This window comes from Harmonia axyridis, chromosome 5 (genome assembly GCF_914767665.1).
Source record: "Harmonia axyridis chromosome 5, icHarAxyr1.1, whole genome shotgun sequence".
NCBI lineage: Eukaryota > Metazoa > Arthropoda > Insecta > Coleoptera > Coccinellidae > Harmonia > Harmonia axyridis.
In genome coordinates, this window is record NC_059505.1 from 21422656 (window position 1) to 21447070 (window position 24415).

Genomic DNA, 24415 nt, shown 5'->3' on the forward strand with positions numbered 1-24415 from the left:
CATTGCGGTGCATGTAATTAACTCTGATAGTTTGGTAAAATGTTTAATTTTTGAAAAATTCTTGATAAATCAATTATTAATGTTTTTTCATTCATTGTTAATTATTCATTTCGTATTTTTTTGCGTACAAAATATTTACTATATATTGGAATTATATATAAATTATTTCATTAAATCTAAATATCATTCGATAAATATTACATTATAAATGTCTTTCAACTTAAAATAAGCAATATAAAAATAATTGAGCATGGTAAAATTTACATCGCTTCCTCTTCACTGCCATTTAAAATGGCATCATAAAACCTATTCATATAGTTGATAGAAAGAATGTAATATTTTGTTGACCTCGAGATTTACCTTCAAATCTTCTCGAGGCCAACATGTCCAACATCTCTATTGGAAGATGAAACCGGCGTTTTTATGAAAATTATCATTTGCCTTAAGGTGAATGTTTTCGCGCGTTCGTTATAACTCATTAAATCTATTGGTGAGTAGAATGAATACCGGAAGTGATTTTGATTTATTATCATCAAATCAATCAAGACAAAGAGGAAAACAATGCAGATTTTTCTTTATGCTTCATCATTTTCTTCTTCAATGCAAAACATTTCAACACGTGAAAAAAATATAAATATAAAAATGTTTCAATGAATACCTAGGGGCACAATTCGAAACCGAAGTTATTCGTTTCAAAATCAATTAATGAATTCAAAATAGTATAGGAAATAAGAAGAAACATTTTTTGAATATATGGGTAAATTAATTATGAAAATGAATAAGAAAGATATTTGAAATAATGATTTTTTGTCTGAAAATAATTAAGAGAATATATACAAGGTGTCCAGGAAAATTTAAGAAATCTCTCGGATTCAGATAAAACATAAAAAAATAAGAGTTCCCATCATTTTTTCCTAGTGGCCATCCCCTACGGAGATACGGCCTCCTAAATGACGTCACTGGAAATCCATTTTAGTGGAATAAGTTTTAAACTAGGTACTTGATATAATTTAAAGAAAATTTGATATGAACAGTAAAATTCTGCCTTTAAATTTAAATTAGCTCTTTTAGTTTACCATGGGAGGACTAGGTTGTACATTTTAATGGTCACATTTTCAACACTCTGAATGATAAGGAGTAGAAAAAACAAATTTGGATAGCTTGAACATCAACCTAAAGAAAAGGTACTCTTGTTTATCGTTGATAATCTGAACCGTTTTCGAAAAACAAAATAACAAAGGAATTGATTTTTTATTTCTATCAAAAAGATCTATGAATTCTAATTCTTTTTTGTCGGCAAAAATGTGTGATACGAAAGTTATTCAAGCAACAGAAAAGTTTGAGTTTATGTTATCGAATCCGACAAAAACTTTTTCTTATCACATCACAATGAAAAACCAACTGGAGAGGAATACAAACAGAGTTTTTCTTAAAAGCTATAAAGCATTTGAATCAAATTGGTTAAAAAAAAATCGATGGTTTTTCAATAAAAAATCTACAAAACCGGCTCCGAAACAAATCTTGCCGCTAGATATTTCTTACGAAATGAGACATTCTATGATGAAGAAGAGAATCGTGAACCGTATCATGAAATTCGCAATTGTTATTCAATTTTTTTTTTGATAATATAAATGAGGTTTAGGACAGAATTAAACTCAATGATAGTAAATTCATAATTTCAATGCGTGCAACCTATTGTCATTTTCGATGCTGAGATTGGGATTTAGTAATTGATCAGAAAATGAAATGAGTATACGTAACATTAATTTTGTAGAAACAATTACTAAATGGCTAATTCAATGAACTTCAATTAAAACTTACAAGTTAGATTGACCTCTCCAACACAAAGACCAAAGACCCAATTCATTAAATTGATGAGTTACATATGACGTAATAAATATTTTTAATTATCACTATATTACCATTGTATAAAATATGCAATATATTTTTTTAAGAATTTTACACAATGATTTATTTCCTTCTATCTTACAGATTATCATAACTCATAAATATCTGCTACTCAATATTTCTGAAATCCAATAAATCAGATCTGGACTAGGAAAATTTTAGACTTTTTTTATTTTCATGAATATAGGATCACCCTGCATCATGATTTTTTTTTATCGTTCTCGTAACTACAAAGGTCATCTTAAAAAGTTCAAATCTTTGCTTGGCACCGTCATACAGGTTGATCAATAAAAATCCCCTAACGGAAGAAATTTCATAATTCAAGAAATCTTGAATTTATCAGTAGAAATATTTCGAAAATTGCAGTTTTTTCACCCTTAACTAAATTTTCCACAAATTATTGAAGATAACTTTCAATCAACGAACTTGATAAGAAATAAAACAAGAACAACAATAAATAAATTGAAAATATTTGAACTTGAAAACAATGAATCAAAAATAAAAAAAATTAAATTTTATCACTTCAGCAGAAATTGTTCAAAATAGTATCCCTCCATTTCAATACATTTTTGAGCACTTTGATATAGTTGTTATCTCATCAATATTTCTTTGTAGCAGTTGTTACTTACTGTTAGACCTCCCATAATAAATAATCCAAGGGTGTCAGATAAAGGGATCGAGGACGCCAAGCCACATTTCCACCTCTGCCAATCCATCTGTTTTCAAAAGTTTCAGTCAAATATTCGCGCATTTTTTTTGGTTAGTGCGCATCTACTCCATCATGTTGCAACCACAATGTATTCATTGAAATGTTTTCTAACAAACAAATTTTTGTTGCTAAAAATTTTCATAAATTTCTCCTGTCTACCTATTTTCAAAAATTATTAGGGCAAATCAAACGTTTGTTGTAGATACCGTACCAAACATTTATCGAAAATCTAACTTGGTAATTTTTATGAATCACTGATTTTGGATGATCCTGAGCCCATACGTGAAAATAACGGGAATTGTTGATTCCATTCCTAGTTAATGGCGAACTGCAAAATTCGAAATAATTTTTCCGACAAGTTCAAGATTTATCGAACTCTGAAATTCCACTCATAAGGGAATGCTTATTGATTATACCCAGAATGACGGTGCCAAGCAGAAGATTTGGAATTGTTAAAATGAATTAATTTTTTGTGGTTACGAAAACGAAAAAAAATCTTATTGTTCACGTATAGGGCGATCCAATATTCATTAAAATAGAAAGTCCGAAATTTTCCTAGTCCGGAACTGATTCATTCGATTTCAGAAATATTGATGGACGGTATTCGTAAAGTGTAAAAAACTGCAATTTTCGAAATAACCCTACCGATAAATTCAAGATTTCCTGAACTATGAAATTTCTTTCATTCATTATTGGTCACCCTGTATGACGGTGCTAAGCAGAAATTTAGAATTTATATTATGAATTAATTCTTTGTGGTCACGAAAACGGAAAAAATCATAATGTTAACGTACAGTGTGATCCTATATTCACGAAAATAGGATGAGTCAAAAATTTTCCTAGTCCGGATCTGATTTACTCGATTTCAGAAATATTGAAGGAAGGCGATAGTAAAGGGTGACATAACTTCAAAATTTGAAATTATTCGGTCGATCTGTTAAAAAGTTATAGAACTCTCGATACGATACCTTTATTCATGGTATCCATCTGTCGCATTCCTCCCGGGACACCCTGTATATGCCTAATATGTGATATTCAAGGGTGGAATTGGTGTAGGATAGGAATGAACCAGTTCACAAAAGCTGCCGACCTTCCTCATAGTCCAGTAGACATACATATTCAAAAAAGGTGGGTCTTCTGGAAAGAATTTTGAACTTGATGAAACTTCTACAGGCTGTTCAGGAGTATAGTTGGATGACTCTGTCAAGTTATCCAACACTAGGGCCCTGTGCTGACTTGAGGAAAGCCGAAGAACCTCAACATTTTTGGCCTTTTTTCGATTTTTTGCTCATTACTTCCGACCTAATTAGTTTTCGACCAAAACGTTCATTTTCAAAGTTTTAGATAGTTAAATTCCCTATAATTTGGTATGCATAAACTTTTTTCCAAACTCAATATCAATCGAGGTTCAGCCGATCAAAATTAGGGGAATTTTCTCAAAATAGCGAAAATTGGCAAAAAACAAAGGTTTCGATCCTCTAACTAACAATTACCATCGGTTATACGGTAATTAATGTAATCACTCATCAATATCGACATATTGAAACATAGGGAGGAGGAGAGGAGTGTGGCTTTGACTATGAGCCTATGTTTTTGTGAAATGTAGATATTTCAATGTTATCGTGGCATGCTATCATCCTACTGTAAATTCCTATCAACCCATAAATATTTTGAACCTTAATAATCAGATCAACTAGGTGAAATCAATAAATAAAGAATTAATTGAAAATAATGATTGGAATAATAATAATAATAATATACTTCATTTAAGAATAATATAAGAATAATGGTAGAACATACAATTATACAAGCATAGGTCTACAATTTATGAACAGAACTGTGTTGGAGCCACCAACAATTTGTTGCACTTGGGAGTTGTTGCACAATCCTCGACGTTCTCATAGCCTATGTTTCAAGGTCTATCGACATGTCTAGAAGAGGTGTAAAGATGAGATCCTTGGAAACTGAAACAGCAGTCTGTATATTCTAAGTATCAAACTGAAGAGAATTCAATTCTCTACGATTCATTCCAATTTTATTTTTCAATTGATTCCTGGTTAATATTTATTGATTTGAACTAGCTGATCTTGATAGGAATTTACTATAAGGTGATAACATGCCACGATAACATTGAAATAACTACTACATCCCCCCTCCCCATGTTTGAGTATGTCGATATAAATGGTTTATTACCATAATTACCATAGAACCGATGATAATTGATAATAAGAAGGCCAAAACCTTCGTTTTTTGCCAATTTCAAGCATTTTGAGAAAATTCCTATAATTTTAATCGGCTGTATCTTGGTTGATATTAGGTATATAAAAAAGTTTATGAACACCAAATTATAGGGAATTCAATTATTTACAACTTTAAAAATGAAAATTTTGGTGAAAAATTAAGAAGGTCAGAAGTTATGAGCGAAAAACCGAAAAAATTCCCAAAAACTTTCTGCCCAACTCAAGTTAGCTCAGGGTCATTGTGTTGGATAACTTGCCAGAGTCATCCCACAGCGCCCCCGAACAACTTCTAGAAGTTTCATCAAGTTCGTAATTTTTTCCAGGTGAAATATATGTATATATCTACTGGACTATCATTTTTTCGATATTCTCTTTGAAATTTCTATAGTTCTGATGACACGAAATTTTGCATAAAGCTTGAAATTGTTACTCTATATCTGAATGCAATTTCAATTTAATTAAATTAAACTTAATCTGCATCGAATTCGTATTTTCAAAATTATCAGGAAAACAAAATTTCAAGGGGTATACTTATTGAACTCTTTCTCAGATCAAGATCTGTCCTACCCTGACATTTTAAAGCTTCTAGGTCTTTAGTTCGAGAGTTATCGTGTTACCGCTGGCCGGATGGACATAATGGAATTTTAGGATTAGTGAGCTGTTTGACATCATTTCCTGCTCAAAATTTGAAAATCACAGACATTGTGAACAAGTTCTCAAAAAAGGTGAAAGTTTGGTCTTTATCAGTGAGGAAAATATGCTGACAATTAAACATAATCGACAAAACCTTTTTAAGTAAGAATTAGTCTGTATCTGTAAAAGGGTGTATTAGGCAAATAATTTAATAGGAACTTAGCTTTGAATTTCAAAAAATCATCTCCTGGATTTTTGTCATTCATTTACTTCTTTATTCTTGACCTCTAATACAGTACAAGTACTGTTGACAAGGCCTATTTACCAATATACCAAAAATAGTCATAAAATACTATAAAATATTCAAAATAACAAAAACAACGTCAAACTAACCAAAATAAATTTTTCAGGTACAACTTAAGTTTAATATTGAAGTTTTTTAGTTCTATTTAATGGACATAACTTCGTGTTAGAGAACAATAAATTTGAAGTTTGTATTAAACTAGTGTACTCTGTTCTTTCTAATAAACTCATTTATATCAAGCTTTTGTTCACCATATATTTCAGGAATTTCATATTTCATAATTCAATATAAAAATGAGAACTAAAAAGTATTTCATAGTATTAAAATGACAACATACATCAGTTTCAGATTGTAAATTGAATATATTATGCCATTGCATCCACATTATATATTTTCCCAAATAACATGTTCATTATCTGAAATGAAATTGCTTTCTATAAGGAAGTTTTGATCATTTAATTTCCACTAAAAATTTAATGCTTTTCGTTTTTCTTCAATATATTGAATATGATATCAATTCTTTTCTAAGAGTCCACACAACAAATCATTAATCTCATACATTTTCATTTACTTTGATGATTATTCATTTGGAAGAAAATTTCAGAAATAAAAATATATGATTTGTTTCTGTTTCATGAGGCAGCTTTTTTAGTTAGAATATTCAAAGAATCTAAAACATTTCTAAAACAACTAAATAACCAATTACGAAAACGTATATCACTCTGTTTCTTCAATATTCTGTCAACCTAGCTTTGAAATTATTTAATAATTTTAACATACCTGGGAATGGTTGAATGTATTTAGATGGAAATTCAGATTCTTTTTCTGATAGGAATTTTTGAAAATCCTGTTCAGTTTCGTCTGTCTGAAAAAAATTGTTTTCGTCATATACGAAGATTCAATAATAGACAAGTGATAATAGTTCCAACGACCTACTTACAACTAATTTCAACTGATTCTCCTTGATAGAAGAATCTACTTCCAGAAAAACTGAATTAGACATCACTATGTTTTCTTTCTTCCAAAAACGAGAAGTGAGTTTTTGTTTGTATTCTTAATTTGTTTGGTTGAGGTTAATTCAAACCTTAGAACATAGATATCCTGAAAGTCAAACGTCAGGCAACTTGACGATGGCGAAAGATAGGATTCTATGTTTCAAGACGTTTTATAGCGACTAGCGAAGCGACCAGTGAGAGTAGTGAGACCAGCTTTGGGCGAGTTCGGAAAGTCAGCCGGACGAATGCGCTTTAGGCGCTGTGTCAACAAAGCATTCGTAAACTATCGATGGTTTAGCGTACGATGGATCCATCGGGTTCTTTCTCAAATTCAGCGCTGGTTCATTCGACGTCTCATCGGTTCCAGCCATCGAGATAGAATAGATAGAATATTTTATCTCGATGGTTCCAGCAAAACAAAAGGCCGAAGTTTCTGCTGAATGAGAGAGAAAGAGATTGTTTATGCAGTCATTTCTAGGTTAGGTTTATTATTAAGAGGGAATGCTACCACTTGACTGCCCAGTTCAAAACTTAAGAGTCCGTTCACGCGGCGCAAATTCAGGCGTTTTCTTAACTAATTCGGTCTTGATTTTCTCAGGAACGGTAAACGCTATCGAGATGATTCAAAACAATATTGGAAGGTCTCAATCCCTTGTATGTTCGTTAGGTAATAATTTCAATTTAAGTTGCAAATTAATTGTTTTATTGAAGTAGAAAGTACGATTTTCAATACCAATTTTGAATGATTTATTGTCGCTTCAGTTGACCTAAATTCGAAAATCTAATACAAATTGGTCATAGCCTATTTCTTCTTCTTTCCAATGATACCAATTAGAAATATATTACATCATAGTTACTCAAAATTCTCTGAGACGTTGTAAATCTGTTTCGAGTGCCAGAATTGTGAACTAAAAATCGTTGCTCCTCCCTGAGGGGCGTGGCTTGTAGCTATCAGGACCGTCTCTTAGGAAATATATTCTTGAAAACCTGAATTATTTGTCGCGAACAAAAAAAAATATTTTGTCGTTTAAAAAAAGCCATACAACCGATTTTCATGTTACTTTTTCGAATGAAAAAATTTATTCCTCGTGGAAGATTTTAGATCCAATAGTCAACTTATTACTTCGGACCGAAGGTTTCGTAAGTTTGAGAAAAAGGAAATGTTTGTTATTGAAGGAAAGCGATTTGGATTTAATGATGTCAGGCAAATAATCTTGTGTTTACCATATTTCATATAATACAGAATTTAGGTAGTTTTGAACCTCTCTCAGATTAGGTATTGTACTTTGAAAGTAAACAAGAAGTGATTTCGTGTAAATTTATTCGATTTATATCAAGATTTTATTGACCCATTAGATAAACATCAGTTGTAAATAAGGGTTATTCGGTACTCTTTTGTGTACGTATTATTTCAATGCTGGACAATTTGACAGTTTCTAGGTCGGTTCAGCATTGCATAGGTACCTGAAAGAATTCAATTTCGAAGTAAATAAACATCAGTTGTAAATAAAGGTTATTCGATACTCGGTATTATTTCATTGCTGGACAATTTGACAATTTCTAGGTCGGTTCAGCATTGCATAGGTACCTGAAAGAATTCAATTTCGAAGTAAATAAACATCAGTTGTAAATAAAGGTTATTCGATACTCGGTATTATTTCATTACTGGACAATTTGACAATTTCTAGGTAGGTTCAGCATTGCATAGGTACCTGAAAGAAGGCCATTTCGGAGTAAAGATTTAAAATGGTCTATTTTTGTACCGATACGTATATTTCTACTTACTCAATGATTTTATGTAGAAATGAAGAATATCAACTATACCTGACATTAAAATAACGCATTTTCAATTTGGGGTTGAGCTATTACTAGAAGTTTTCATATCTATTTGGCCTGTGCATTTCTTCTTATAATTTTGTTAATGTGTATTGAATCGAACCTTTTTCGCTATGGATTCTATGATTCTTTTCCGGCCTAGTCCGGGAAGTACGTACTTTCCGGACTAGGCCAGGAAATGCTACTTTCTCAGAGAAAAAGCGTCCGGGAAGTGAGCACTTCTCGGACGGTTGCCGAAAAAAAGTATTGCATAATATGTCAAAGAGTTCAAACTAACAATGACACACCAACAGAGCATACATGCTATAAAAATTGGAATTCATCTTCGACCGCCATGGCAGCTGAAGGATTTTATTTTTTGTTTGTGTAAAATGCCTCCTATGTCAAGTTATTGCTCAACAGTTGAAAGCATTTTATATAAACATTTTTCTGCAAAAGCTATAGATTGGGGAAAAATAATGAAGATCGAGCGAAGCGTCTATTAGAGAATGAATTGTGCTCGAAGATCACAAACAGTGGCCTTTTTATTAATAAAAAAAAGTCTAAGTCCTTCTCCAGATGGCATTTTTGAAAAAAGTATCTAATCATTCAATTAAAATCGAATGCCCTTTTTCAGCAAGAAAAAATATGATAAAAGATGCTATTGAAAGGAAACAAATCACATATTTGGAAAAAATGATGATCAGGAATATCGATTGAAACAAAGTCATAATTATTATTTTCAAGTTCAGGGACAATTAAATATAGCTGAAAGAGAAAAATGCTTTTGTCGTGTAAACTTTGAAGGACACTTTATTCATCGAAGTCAACATCGATGAAGAGTTTTTCGAAGGAAAATTTCATTAGAACTGTGTTTTACCTGTAATAATTGACCTAAGACATAGAGGCTTAAAAATAAGGATCCTCAATACAAACTAGATCTTCAGGATGAGAAAAATTGAAGAAAACAGAAGGCAATTAGAAATAGGTATATCATTATGAACCAAGCTGATTTTTTTTTAATTATAACAAAGTAATATTCCTCAAAACTGTAGATATTTATGGAATGAGTTCATCAAAATTCTCAATGAAACTTTTTTACTTCGGATTAGATATTCAAAATTCATTCCATTTAATTCATAAGGGTTTTTAACAATTCAAAAAATGAGGATAATGGTATATCAAAGCGTATTTGAATTCTCAATTCGATATCAAGTAATTATGGAAAGTAGAGTCTTTTTCAAAACCTAAAAGACAGTTCTTGTTTCTAAACTCTGTTCTTATTATAAAGAAACCGTCTTTACATAATCGTAGGTGACCATTTGACAATCATTTCATTTCATCAAAATGTCGAAAATGTGGCTGCAAATTCCGACACGCACTAGTAGAACTCGAGAAAGAAACGAGATCATCCCAATGCGTTACAAATTCATTCTATCTGGGCTGAGGGCCTAATACGTTCTCTATATTTTTACTACGATAGACCACGCCCACCCGCTCTTGCCCCTTCACGTTGCGACCCCTGTGCTTCCCAAGCAGTGTGGTGTAAACAGACTCTTAAAGGAGAATAACTATTCTTGCAGATCACCGATTTGTATGGGGTTTTCTGATAATTTCTTCAAACAATGATCTGAAAGGCAGGGACGGGCTATTTTTAATTTGCGAATGAAAAAACAAACAAAAAAGTTGGTAACTTTTCGTTTTCCGCAAAGGAATTGATGATATGGATGAAAGGGCTTATCACTGCTTTATTTTAAAATTATTCGTAAAAAAAAAACTACTGAAAAACATTTCAAAAGAGCTGAAATCACTTCGTAATAAAAAAGAATAATCGACCGTCGTATAGTGCTGCCCCTACTGTATAAATTCACAACGAATCACCAGATTCTTCAATACTACCTACAATTTGATAATTCCGGCAACGTTGAATCAGTTCTCAGTTAGAGTCGTAAACAGTATTAGGTGAATAGAAAGATTTCCAGCTTGTTCGTTTCTTTTCGAACGGTTGAAGGTATGAACAGATCGACGCGGGACTTCGGGAACGGGAGCGATGCGTTCAGCGGGCAGATTGCATAGCATGCACACCTACGCGAAAATAATGAGACACGATTATTAGTATGAATCTAAAATTATGTATGAAAATGACAGTTTTTCGGAGGAAGAAGTTTTACTGCTCAAAGCCGTTGATTTCCATCCCACAAAAGTTTCTTTCCCGCTCTCGCAGTCACGCGTCGGTCTGTTCATACCTTTATTCAGTTTAGTTAGCTGTCAATTCTTTTCGATATGGGTAACAAGAGATTCAAGGATTTATTTATTCTGATCCTATTACTTGCTTTTTGGGAGTATCATGTAAAAATATCAAATTTGATTTCTACAGGAAAACAAGAAGAATCTTATTAGTTCATGGTCATTCTTATGATGATACTATTAGTTTTTTAATCATGCATAATCTGTTTTGTAAATATTCATTCAATACCAATTCATCTTTCAGTGTATGGGAAAGAGATTATACAACATGAAATAACATTTCAGTTGAAATGGTAGATAATTATATGGTAATATTGAAGTTCAGTACTACGATGTTACGATGTGAGTCAATTTCTGAACATGAGAATTTTTTGAAATTTGAGAACCTTTTATTGCCTTCAAAATAAATGGATCGTAATTCTGAGCAAGGAGAATCAATGCGATATTGCGATATAACAACTGATTTTTGTACGAAGTCAATTTCTGAAAATGAGAATTTTCAAAAAAGATTTTAGTCCTTTTTTTGCCTTCCAAATGAATGGATCGTGATCCTGAGTATGAAAGATCAATAAGTGATATAAGAACTGATTTTTTACCAAATTTCATGTTTACAGTTTTCACATTTTCCGAGAATAATCTCATTAGTACGTGGTCATTCTAATAATTATGACAACTATTAGTTTTTTTAATCATGTATAGTATATAACATTACTAGCAAGGTAAGAGGGTTTTTACTGGCGAATGGAGGATATAATTGACGAGCCGCAGGCGAGTCAGTTACCTCCTTGAGCCAGTAAAACCCGTTACCTTGCGTGTATTGTTTTATATTTTATTTGTTTCTCATTTGTAAAAAGGTTAGATAAATTCCAAAAAAATCTCAATAATTTGTCTCAAATGTCGTAAGCTATCATAGACAAGTCTATGTAAGCTATGGAAGCGTTGCCATGAACATGTCTGTTTATTTTTCTTTACATTTGTTTTGGCGAAAGAGAGAATGAATGTACCAAAAGAAATTATTGAGGCAGCCAGTAGTGTAGCTTCAAGTTTATTACCTGCAAAATCAGCTTCAAGGTACGAGCGAGAATACGACGACTTCAAAAAGTGGCAAAACAAAAATAGTGTGATTGGGGTAACTGAAGATGTTTGTTGGTCTACTTGAATCAACTATCAGCTAGATTCAGCCCTAATACTTTATGGGCAAAATGGTCTAGGCTGAAAAGCTGCTTGGAAATGAAAGAAAATGCCCCTGTTCGCAGGTTTGTTTTCCTTAAAAAATTTATTGGAAAATATGACGTTTAGTTGTCATTTGCAGATTTCAAAAGGTAATAGCGTTTCTGAAACGAAAAAATGAGCGTTATACGCCAAAAAGGGCCAAGGTATTAAGTAAAGAAGAGGCTGAACAATTTCTTTTACATGCTCCTGATGACCAGTGGTTGCTGGCTAAAATTGTAACAATATTTGGGATTTTTGGATGTTGTCGATGTGACGAAATTCTCTCCTTAAACATGAATGATCTAGAAGATATGGGAAAATACGTTATTGTGACATTGCGGCAAACAAAAAATTTAACAACAAGAAGATTCACCAGTACCGATGATGGCTGCAGCTTCAAGCCTTGGATGTTATACAGACAATATGTAAATCTTCGGCCTCCTGGAAAAGAAAGCCTAAAATTTTTTTTGACATACCCACATGGAAAAATCTGTGTTACTGGAAATAACAATTGTACCATGATTTTCAACATATATGACGATAAAACAAAATTTTCTAATGTAAATAATACTACTAACTTGTAAAAATTTTGCAAGTTAACTGTCAGTTTTACAAGTTAGTGACTTGATAAAATAAACTTTCTTGATTAATATTGTGTTTTTGGAAACTGACGTTTACAAATGAGAAACGAATAAAATTTGTTCCGTAGATATTCAGTTAATCCCAATTTATCTTTCAGTGTATGGAAATGTGATTATTTTTATGCACAACAAGAATTAATATTTCAGTTGAACTCGTTGGTAATTATAGGGGAATATTGAAGGTCAGTACTAAGATGTTATTATTGTTTAGAAATTTCTTGATTCTGCATAGTCAATTTCTGAAAATGAGATTAGAGTCCTTTTTTTCTCTTCAAAATTGTTGGATCGTAATCCTGAGCATTGAGAATTAATGCGATATTTTGATATAACAACTGATTTTTGTATGTAGTCAATTTCTGAGAATGAGAATTTTTTATAATTCCATTCTTTTTTTTTGCCTTCAAAAAATGAATCGTAATCCTGAGCGTCCTGAATATTAGAATCAATGCGATATTGCTATATAACAACTGATTTTTGTACGTGGTCAATTTTTGAAAATAGGCTTTTTTTTTCAAATTCCAGTACTTTTTATGCCTTCAAAATTCATGGATCGTAATCCTGAACATGGAGAATCAATGCGATATAACAACTGTTTTTTGTACGAAGGCAGTTTGTGAAAATAAGAATTTTTGAAAATTTTAGTACTTTTTTTTTGCCTTCAATATTGAAGGCAAAAAAAAAGTACTAAAATTTTCAAAAATTCTTATTTTCACAAACTGCCTTTCAAAAATTGACCACGTACAAAAATCAGTTCATTTATATAAATGAATCGTAATATTCAGCATGTTGATCAATACGATATAACAACTGACTTGAAATGAATATTGGTCATAAATGACCATGTTCCATCATTCATCCGATATCATATTTGGATGACCATCATATTGATGGTTCATTTTGATTTGGCTAACCATAATGAGCAAAATCAATATTTAACTCAATGAATGTGACCCGCTTATGTGAAAAGTTTCGGTGCATTTGTTTTGATTTTTTTTATTATTCCACTAAATACGTTTTTGAATCAAATTAATTTTCGTAAGAATGAAGGAATCTGAACAAATTTAGCATATACATTTTTTCTCGAACCCATCTGATAATAGTCGATCCTAACTGATATTTCTCACAACCCTCTCTAAAATCGGTTTTATTGCCCATCATAAAAAGCGAGTTATTCCTTTCAAAACATCTGGTCAATCCGTCCTAGAAAGATACCTTATACCATCTCTGTACCTGTCTTTCGAGCTTGAAGTTGCTGCATTGCCAAATGTTCGAACAACCGTTCGTACAGTTCACTGCGATTTCATTGGCTGGCGTGTAAGAATTGAATGCCGTCAAACGTATCTGAATTCTTAGATGTGGTAGAAAAGGACGGAAAATCATAAGAACGTTTGAGATTGCTCCACTCATCCTTAAGGGTGTTCAATACCTTGTTCATACCACTGCTATTTCAGTGCTAATTTCAGTGCATTCCAATTCCAAAGTACAGGTCGGATTCATTTCATTTTTTGAGTGAACAATGACGTGATATAGTGAACTTGAAGATCCCGTCTCGATTTCCAAAAAAAAATCGATAGTATTCCGCAAATCGAACTTTGAAATTGAACACTTTCTTTAAATGACTATTCAGCTTCAGAGAGACTTCTCATTTCAAGTAACTCATCCACAAATGTTCAGTGATATTATGTGTTTTGAATTGGTGCAAAAATTTTTTTAAAATTGCTTGATTTGCTCTAATTGTAGATGATTTTCATATGGAATTATGCTTTTTGGAACGCCTCCCAAAGGTTTACGCCTTTTTGCAACATGAACGCCAATAGAATCTTGGACTGTATTTTATGGCTCGAGATGAATGACACTTTTATGATTTACGAGGGTAGGGTTTCTCTGATTGGCTAAAATTGTGTACATTACTAGTTTATGACAATATTGCACTGAAGAATAGGGAAAGGTAGAAAACTTGTTATGAAATCATTGTTAGAATTAGAAACGATACTGTTCCTAAAATATATATGCTAGCTGATTTTATTCGTAATGATGTCTGGAGAAGTACATTTTGAGCGCTTAGTATCATAAAGAAAATTTCAAAAGTCATAAAAAAATTAAGATGAAAAAAAGGTATCTGGATTTTTGCCGAAATATGGAAAATTATTAATATTTCAGAAATCTGACAAAAAATTCTCAAAAAAAAAAATTTCTTTTGAAAAACTCCCTATTCCCGAAACTCTATCTACAATATTTACCATTTAAATTTAACCCTGAAAATAGGCAATTCTTGATTAAGAAAATTTTCTCGTACTTCCTTCATTAATATTAACTTGAAAAAATTTATAGTAAAAATTTTTCGCTTCGTGAAGCCATTCTTGTATACATACCTCCTTGAAAATTTCATGTCATAAAAGTTTAAGAAATTGCAATATTTTTTTTAAATAATCTTTTTCGTTAACTCAACTCTCTTGATTTATTGCCCTAGAGAAAGAGAACAATATACATCTCTTTCAACTCGAAGAGTTGAACGTTAAATCGTTATTCCAAATTTGAATTTAAAGCAAAGAATTGTGAAAAATATTGAGAATTTTTCTACCTGAAGTAAAAGAAATATTACCAATTCAAAAGATGATTGAATCGAATATTACTTATCTTCACCTATAGCCAATAAGAGTATTGCTGATTCCTATAAGCAATTATTTATATGTATATTATATTTCCTTGAGATATTAACGAGTCCAACTCATTGTTACATTAAATCCTGTTCTGTCCCCACAATGTCAGAAAGAAGTATGGTCTAAAATTTCTATATATATCTGTAAAAACCCCAAGTGTTCCGATAGACAGAACAAAATACAATCTTTTTTTTCTATTCTGTTACTCTTTTCTTATTGCCTTCACTAATTTTTTTACGTGTCAAATGTCAAATAATCATTTTGAATTTCAGTAGAATATCAGAAATTCTCATCCAAATAAACAAACCGACAACAATAACCTAATAAATCACATGTCTTATATTCCTATACCCACTTTTGTGGTCTCCAAAGGCGCATAAAATGAGAACTCAAAAGCTTCTCGAATTTTTCATTCTAGAAATCTCAATATGCACTATTTATGATTTTCTCTGTGAAATCATACACTCAGAGATAATCATATATTTTTTTCTATTATTCATATTCGATATACGTCCATGACAGTGGTTCATTGTCATTTCTGTATTCACAATATTTACAGTAATTATCTTATTTAGTAATATATAACTAAACAAATATAACAAATTTTCCTTCTTTTGAAGAAGTTTTCCAAAGAATTTTGCTTACTCATAATAAGATTGTGATATATAAGGTTGTTACATATAATGGATATTCCTTCTGGGGGGTATATATCCCCCTTATCCCCCCCCCCCTAGGATACGCCACTGTATCTTAACTGAACTGAATTTCTAAAGTTTACAGAAACACAAATTTACTCTTTGCTGGGCTTCATCGAGAGTTGAGATTTTATTAGGGGCAATAAATACCAAACAGGCGGTTCTTCAACTTGAATGGGTGTGCCAGGTACAAATCTACCAAAAATTTTCGGGTAGCTCCATCTAGCGGAATTGCAGTTTCAGCGCAAAGTAGTCTACAACCTTAAAAGTGAAGGCTTCTCAGAGGGGCTGGAGGGAGCTGAATAGGTAAACTTTGACAGATGCGCTCAAACGCACGTGGTACCATTCCCTCTTAATATTATTTCATTATTGATTATTCAACATTTAACGGCTGTGTATTTGAATGATATTGAATTGACCATATTCACCGTCGCCATATTGTTATGCGACAATACCAACTACCCAGTGTTCCCAACGAAGAAATATTGAGTTTACTAGAAAAATTCCACAATATAAAGTTTATAAGTGAAGTTTATGTGTACCTTTTCTGGCTGCTACGCCAGATAGGCTTGTTTGGGACAACATTGTGCAAAAATTTCACCTTTTGGAAATAAAAAGATTAGTGAAAGGTGGTTTTCTGAACAAATTAATTGTGGCCGAGTGTATAAATAAATGCTTCGCTCCATTTTTGGAAATAGTCAGTGGAAGAATAGTCTTTATGGCTGATAGTATTTTCGATATTAGCGGTATTTTTGTAGTAAACTCAATATTTCTCCGTTGGGAACACTGGGTAGTTGGTATTGTCGCATAACAATATGGCGACGGTGAATATGGTCAATTGTGGTGAAAGCTTTTTTACTGGAATTTTTGAAGTAATAGATAGAAGAAATGATTAAATGAACAGAATTGATCAATTATCAATTAGTTATTAATAATGATTATGTTATTTATTATAACATAACGCTCTATTAGTGCATAGTCCGAATGAGTGCTGGAAATTCGTCTCTCTATTTCAGTATTGTAATGAGTTCAGTACAGTTCTAAAAATAGTGCTGTAATGAAATCATTACACCATCGTTTTCAGTTACAATAATATATATTTTTCGGTTTGTGGTTTTCTATGCTGACTTCGAATCCTATCAAATTTCAACAAACGTCAATAATTGTCAATATAATATAATTTGGATATAGTGAAATAATTTGCAACATTATTCGCAATTTCTCTCAATTCTGGTGGTGTTAAATCGATTTCGTCAGACATAACTCACAAATTTAATGCGTAATTGTAAATTATTTTAAAATTCGAAACGTACGATTTATATTCAACGTTCTGTCAGTGTTGGTATAGTATATCCAAAGTCACTTGGAGGAAGCTGAATATCATATATATATATATATATATATATTTTTTTTTTTATATATATATATATATATAAATCATTTCACAATATTGGAACGTGAATGTCAAAGTCAGTCTTCTTTGGTATGTGTCACGTTTTAGGTCTTGTCTTCTTCTTTTTGTTGTGTCGGTTTTTTAAGGAGTGGTACATAAAATTGACTGAGTTGTTTTACGTCTTGTCTATCATTTACTGTTTTTTCCAAGTTTGATTGTATGTGTATCATCTCCCATATTTCTCTCTGTTTTCGTTTTGGCTCTATTGTTAGTATTTTTGTCTCGTCATAGTCGAATTGGTGTTTTTTTGTCTTTTTATGTTTGTTCAGTGCCGTTGTTGCGTTTTTTGTGTATTTATGAGCGTTGAGTCTGTCGTGTAATCTCTGTGATGTTTGTCCAATGTATTGCTTGTCACAGTTTTTGCATGGAATACTGTAAACTAGATTAGACTTCTTAGATTTGGGTGTTGAAGTTTTTAATTTAGTGAAAATCTCCTTTATTTGATTTTGAGGTTTATGGACTAATTCGATGTTGTGGGGTTTTAATATCTTCGTTATTTTATGTGATAAGTTCAAAGAAAGAATAACATCTCATAAGAGTGATGCAAGAAGAAATTTAAGAACTTGTGCCTTTGCTATACATGTGAACAACAATGACCATGTAATAGATTATTCTAACACAAAACTACTCTTTAAGGAACCCCATTACCATAAAAGATTATTCTTGGAGATGTTATCAATAGCAGTGACTGACAATACTATGAATACAAAACAAGATACTAACAATCTTAATAACATCTACTCCTACTTGATAGAATTATCTAAAAATTTCGCATCCACCAATTCGTAGTTTCAACACCTGAAAATAATAAACAAAATTAAGAAAGTGAATATAATTGGCGGATGGTGTCATGGTTTGTTTACCTTACACGTATTGATGTCTGACAGAATATATGAGTGTTATCAATAATATTAGTTACTTGTTCAATCTTTATTACTGTGAGAGAGTAGTTGGGTTGAACTATTTTGTTTTTTGAATATTTTGAAATAAGATCAACAGGAAGGAATAAAACCACAATATATGTACGTTAGTTTTGTGAACTTGCTTTTTGTAATGTTTATATTTAATATATATTGCAGATCCTTGAGAAAGGTAAGAAGTCTTACCGAAAGCTTGGATGATATAAAAGTGTATCACTGAATTTCCTAGATCGAAACATCCTAACATTCTTATCTATTATATATATATATATATATATATATATATATATATATATATATATATATATATATATAGGCTGTTTCGCATACACCCTGTGTATTCATTTTTTCTAAAACAAATATACGCTTATGAACTCTATATTAAACACTCTAACAAATAAGCCCATAATTATCAGAGAATTAAATATTTATAATAAAAACGAATAATTCAGGAATTTGGACCTTTAATGTGGTTGTTAAATTATTTAAAATCTTCGCCAACGTTTCGGATACAATTTTGATCCTTTATCAAGGCTAAAAATATAACAAAATCGTTTAATAATTGCAGAGTTCGTCTGGGAGAGCAGGAAACAGGTACCCACCTCGAATTTTCTTCAATCTAACATATAAAATTTTGGAAATTCTATCATTAATTTTAAAAAAACTCCGTAACATTACAGTGAAACATTTTTTCTCTTTCTTTCTTTTAGAAATACGTGATATGTGATCGAACAAAAAGTTAGGTTGGAGTATACTCCAACCTAACTAGAAGTTGAAATAAGGTTTTTGAAAAACAATCCACAAGTCAATATTACACACAAAAACAATTAGTTGGGCAAACAACATTATTTTATAGAATAATGTTGTTTGCCCAACTAATTGTTTTTGTGTGTAATATTGACTTGTGGATTGTTTTTCAAAAACCTTGTTTCAACTTCTATATTACTATATTGCAATGTTTTAATTCATGTTGATGCAGATGGCGCTTGGACGGGCAGGTTTCGGATGCCTACCCGGATCAAAAAACTTGAGAAAAGAAAAAGTAACAAAACATTATTCTATACCCCAACCTAACTTTTTGTTCGATCACATATCACGTATTTCTAAAAGAAAGAGCTCTCCCAGACGAACTCTGAAATTATTAAACGGTTTTGTTATATTTTTAGCCTTGATAAAGGATCAAAATTGTATCCGAAACGTTGGCGAAGATTTGAAATAATTTACCAACCACATTAAAGCTCCAAATTCCTGAATAATTCGTTTTTATTATCGATAACATGGACGAAAATCCTGATACAGATTAAATATTTAACTATTGAAACGTTGATTTTGAAACTATCGGAGTATTTTTTAAACTATTTTAGTGTGATTGAAAGTTATTCCTATTTGTAATTCAAGTTTGAATGATAATTATTTTGACTAAATTTCATTTCCATACAATGATAATGAAAAAATATCGAAGAATCAACACCAGAAGCATTTATCTATATCTGTGTTACTCAAATTTAATCATTCAATTGTTTTGCAAAATGGATGAAACAATTTTTTAGGAATTAACCGGTCAATATGTTCGATATTCAATGCTACATAAAATGTGAAAACGAAGTATGGTAGTATTGCCAATAGGTTTGTTTGATAGAGTAGTCAATGTTCTTCATAAGCGTACATTTGCTTTTCAAAAGAATCTTTTGTATATGGTTCCTTACTAGGTGAACACAAAAAAATAAAATGTTCTCATTTCGAATCTGCGCTGCGGATTCTCAACTAGGACTGAATATTGGTCATTGTTTTTAGACACAATCATTGAAATTTGACAAATTTGTCCCAAAATCTAGGTAAAAATTGTGGTTTTAGGGATTTAGAGGGAAATAGGACAATTTTAGGGACTTTTCATTCAAAAAATATTATTATCAATATTATTGATGAAATTTTTGGAATAAAGAATTTTATAAGTTTTAAGATAATATGTATCGATGAGTTCTAACGCTTTCCTATCAGAAAAATAGATCGGCATTTGTTACTGAAGTAAAATTCAAGAAGACAAATTAGACAGCGAAGCGTTAAATGAAGTTTGTAAGATTTCCATCTGATAAATATTGTCTCTTGTTGGAAATATCACCCAACTTTTTGAAGTTTATGGAAAGCAAACATTTATTCCAAATTGATTATTAATCAATGCTTTGTAGCTTATAACATATTGTTATCAGAAAACTAAATATTATTCTAATTTTTGTAATGTTCAGTATGAAAAAAACCTTATTTCCGATGTTGAGTTATTTAGGTATAACCTCTTTCCTCTGAGGGTATAACCAATAACCTCAACTGTCAAAATGATTGAGCTTTACAACTATTTCAGAATAATTAAATTAATTTATGGCCAGTTGCATCATTTGCTTAAACATTGATTAAAATTTAAACATTGATTATTTTTTTTTTCTCTTGAAATCAGAAGAGTCCACCAGCGATCTCGGGAGGAAACACCGTAATCCCTATAAAGAGTGAAGGCGCACCTACGACATTCGGCTTGAGAGGAAGTCGCCAAAAAAATAAGTTTTATTTCAGCTTGTGAAATAGTCTCGTGGGATATCAAGTAGAGAAAATTTTTCTGCAAAATTATTTCTTTTTGTTTATGCTTTGACAAGATCCCGATTCATGAGTCGTAAGCCAGTGATTTTAGACGGCAACATTTTCTGTACTACGATTATAATTAACGAGAATAAAACGACCGCTCCTAAATCTTTCGAACAGTAAATTTTCAGGATCTTTAGGGGTTTCTTCTATCTGTTACAAATTTGGAAGAAAATCGAAAAATCGTGTACCCCTACGTCTGTTTTAATAGAATTGAACTGAAGTTGAATTTCATTGAACAAGGTTGGCAAGTGCCCAAATGAATATTTCTTATGGTATATGAAAGACCAATATACAGTGGACTCTCGTTAACTCGAACCTCGTTAACTCGAAATCCTCGATAACTCGAATTATTTTCAATCGCCTTCGAAAAACCTGTCTAAGCCGAAAAAATTTCCATGCACAACTCGAAACGATTTTACGGATATATTTTACCATTTTTACCCGTATAAGTCGAATATGCACTAAATTTACCTCTATAACTCGAAGTCAGTAGTTAATTCCAAACCTCGCCGCGCAAGTCGAAACGTGTCGATCGATGAGTCGAGCGTATTTAATGATGCAATAATTGCATCCTGAGGTTTTATAGAATTTTGTTTTATTTGTTGCTTAGTTTGTAATGGTTGTTGGAAATACATTTTTTGTTTAATGTTTTTTGTCCCAATTTCCCTAAGCCTTTTAGAGACCTCTCGGTAGATTGGAATTTTTGCGAAAAACTTATTTAGAGTTTTCACTCTGAATTTCTGAAACAAGCTTAAAGAAATTGAATAAAATGTTCCTGCGTTTTATTGCAATAATTTGTCAGGATGAAAAAAATGTTACCGAAAAAGAAACGAACAATAACACTATATGAATTAATTAACTCTTTTGACGTTTTAGAGTCTAAATCAGACTCCTTCATCAGATAAACTATTCAAATATTCAGAATTTGTCAATTGGCTTTTGTCAACACGAAGACACGTTGATCTATTTCATTATGAAATTTTCTATATTGTCGATTCATTTTTCAGTAAACTCATCAAATATGTACGATCTACTCTCATTATAGGGAATAATTATCACTATTCTTTACCTCTTTAACCCCAAATACCGTTTGGTTTATGTCTCGGTTTACCTCTATACCTATCTCATTACCTCTGTAAGTCGATTGTCGAATTCGTAACTCGACGAAAAATCTGGGTCCCGTGGTGTTTCGAGTTAACGAGAGTCCACTGTATATAATTTTCCAACAAGAAAACATACTTTAAATTTTGCAAAATAAATCACAAAACAATTTAATTTAATATTTTGTAATTGTAGGTAGAATTCTACTTCAGTTATTGAATGAAATCTGGCGACCTGCGCGTAGCGGTATTCCGTTAACTAAAGAGTTGAGCGCCTTCATGTAATCCACTGATCTATCACCTACACCTACATCTAGTGGGCGAGCTTAACTTGGTGCTGGAAGAAAAGGCATTTGGACTGTAAAAATGTCCTTAAATTCAACAATTCTTGACAGATTTTGCGGTTCACAGTTCTGGGTAAGCAATATTTTCAATTTTCTTATTTATGTCTGTCAAAAAGAATTCTAGGTTATATTTTAGTATTATACACAAAATAAAAATATTAATTTTGGGATTGATCCAATGTATATCATGCATGAATATGTTTTTTACTATTGAAAACCTTTATTGCATTTCAGTAGTCATTGTAAATTTATACATATTTTCATAAATCATCTCGCGTAGATCTTGCAATTCTTTTCATGAAACTATTTACCTACTGCTATTGGATCATTTTTCTTGATATTACTGGAAATATAAAAATAAAGAACAATAATAATGATTGAATTAAGATCACAATAAATATGTGAATAATGTGGTATGACTGAATTTCTATCATTGTGTAATTTATTGAAATTATATGACATTTTTTTCAGGATAACTCATTATCATGGAATACTACAGATCCGGATCTAACCGTTTGTTTTGAAAGAACAGTTTTAGTGTGGATTCCATGTTTATTTTTATGGGGTTTATCATTTTTTGATGTGTCCTATATTTTAAATAGTAAAAACAAGGATATACCTTGGAACTGGTTGAACGTTTCGAAATTCATATTGACTTTATTTCTGTGTGTGTTATCTGCAGCCGAGTTCATAGTGAATTTGACTTCTGATAAAGAACTTTACAATGTGGATATTTTTACACCTGGAATAAGAATATTATCTTTTGTGAGTATTAAAACATTATTTTTATATTTACCTTATACTGAGTTGAACTATTTATCATGTAAATAACATAACATTTGAGGTTCATAAATCATAGTTGTGGATATACTTATTTCGTTAAACCATGATTGTGTGCAGAAAACCTTATTTTTGAATACTCTCATGAAAAAAAGTAGCAAAACTAGGTTTTCATAATTGATCTTATTCATTATGTGTGGCTGAAGAAATCTGATTGATTTAAGATCTTTGTATCTATAATTGAATGAAAATTATTAATTTCCACTTATATTTCAATGTTTCCAACAATTGTTTTGTCAACACTGTGGTATTATTAGGTTACATTCCAACTGACATTAGCCACAATAATGGCGAAACAATAGTTATTATCATTATTAAAATAATAGTGGAAATTCCTTTGTTTTATTTTATCTATAAAAACTTTTCATCAAGTAAAGACCAAATCCAAAATATAAAATAATAGCATATGTAATTCGAGAGTAATAATAATTTCAACTCATGCAATAGAAATTTTCATCAATTTTTTACAATTTTATCAATAATGATAACTAAACGCCTAATGATCAAGGAGTCTATGCGCATATTTCAATAAAAAAAAAATAACAACTAAATATTTTCCCGTTGATCACCTGGTATGTCACACCTGTATATACAGTATAAATCAATGAAAATGTTCTACATCAACATCTATCACACAAAAAAACAAAGAAAAAAACAAGTGAATTTTTTTTCATGTGAAATCCCCTCATCATCGAATACAACTCATAGAAGATACCTCAAGTTGTTGACATATATTTCTTTCTTAAGTAACATTTTAAAATGCCTCAAATTAGCGCAGCTTCTGACTTCAATCAGTAGCAAGTTGTATAGTTTAGGACCGAAATAATTCGTGTATCTTAAGTTGAGGCATTTTTCATTAATTGGAATCATAAATTGTAAGTAATTTTTGGTTCTTGTTTCATAAGAATGGTCTATAAACGGTTTCAAATCAGTTCAAGTATGTATAAAAGAGCAAATTGCCAGAACATACAGCGATCGTACATTATATACCTGTTCATCAAAAATCAGTTGTAAAGGGTTTTTTTTATAAATTATTTTTAATATGTATTTTTGAACAGTATTGAGTTT

At 31.3% G+C, this 24415-nt stretch overlaps 2 protein-coding genes across 8 annotated transcripts in view; one reads left to right on the forward strand and one right to left on the reverse strand.

Moving 5' to 3' along the window:
• The window catches only part of LOC123681085 (PIH1 domain-containing protein 1-like), an 84452-nt gene extending 77544 nt beyond the window's left edge, over positions 1–6908 (reverse strand). Inside the window, exons 1-2 of one of the 2 annotated variants that reach the window (XM_045619295.1) lie at positions 6735–6908; positions 6575–6659 (exon numbers count right to left, since the gene is read on the reverse strand). In XM_045619295.1, coding sequence (XP_045475251.1) covers positions 6575–6659; positions 6735–6797 — 148 coding nt within the window. In that variant the 5' untranslated portion in view covers positions 6798–6908. Of the gene's footprint in view, positions 1–3585; positions 3755–6574; positions 6660–6734 lie in introns of those variants that run through there. The other variant, XM_045619296.1, reaches the window with a different exon arrangement.
• The window catches only part of LOC123680373 (multidrug resistance-associated protein 1), a 140672-nt gene that overhangs the window by 540 nt on the left and 115717 nt on the right, over positions 1–24415 (forward strand). For all 6 annotated transcript variants that reach the window (XM_045618251.1, XM_045618250.1, XM_045618248.1 and 3 more), the window contains exons 2-3: positions 22360–22580; positions 22979–23272. In XM_045618251.1, coding sequence (XP_045474207.1) covers positions 22530–22580; positions 22979–23272 — 345 coding nt within the window. In that variant the 5' untranslated portion in view covers positions 22360–22529. The remainder of the gene's footprint in view (positions 1–22359; positions 22581–22978; positions 23273–24415) is intronic.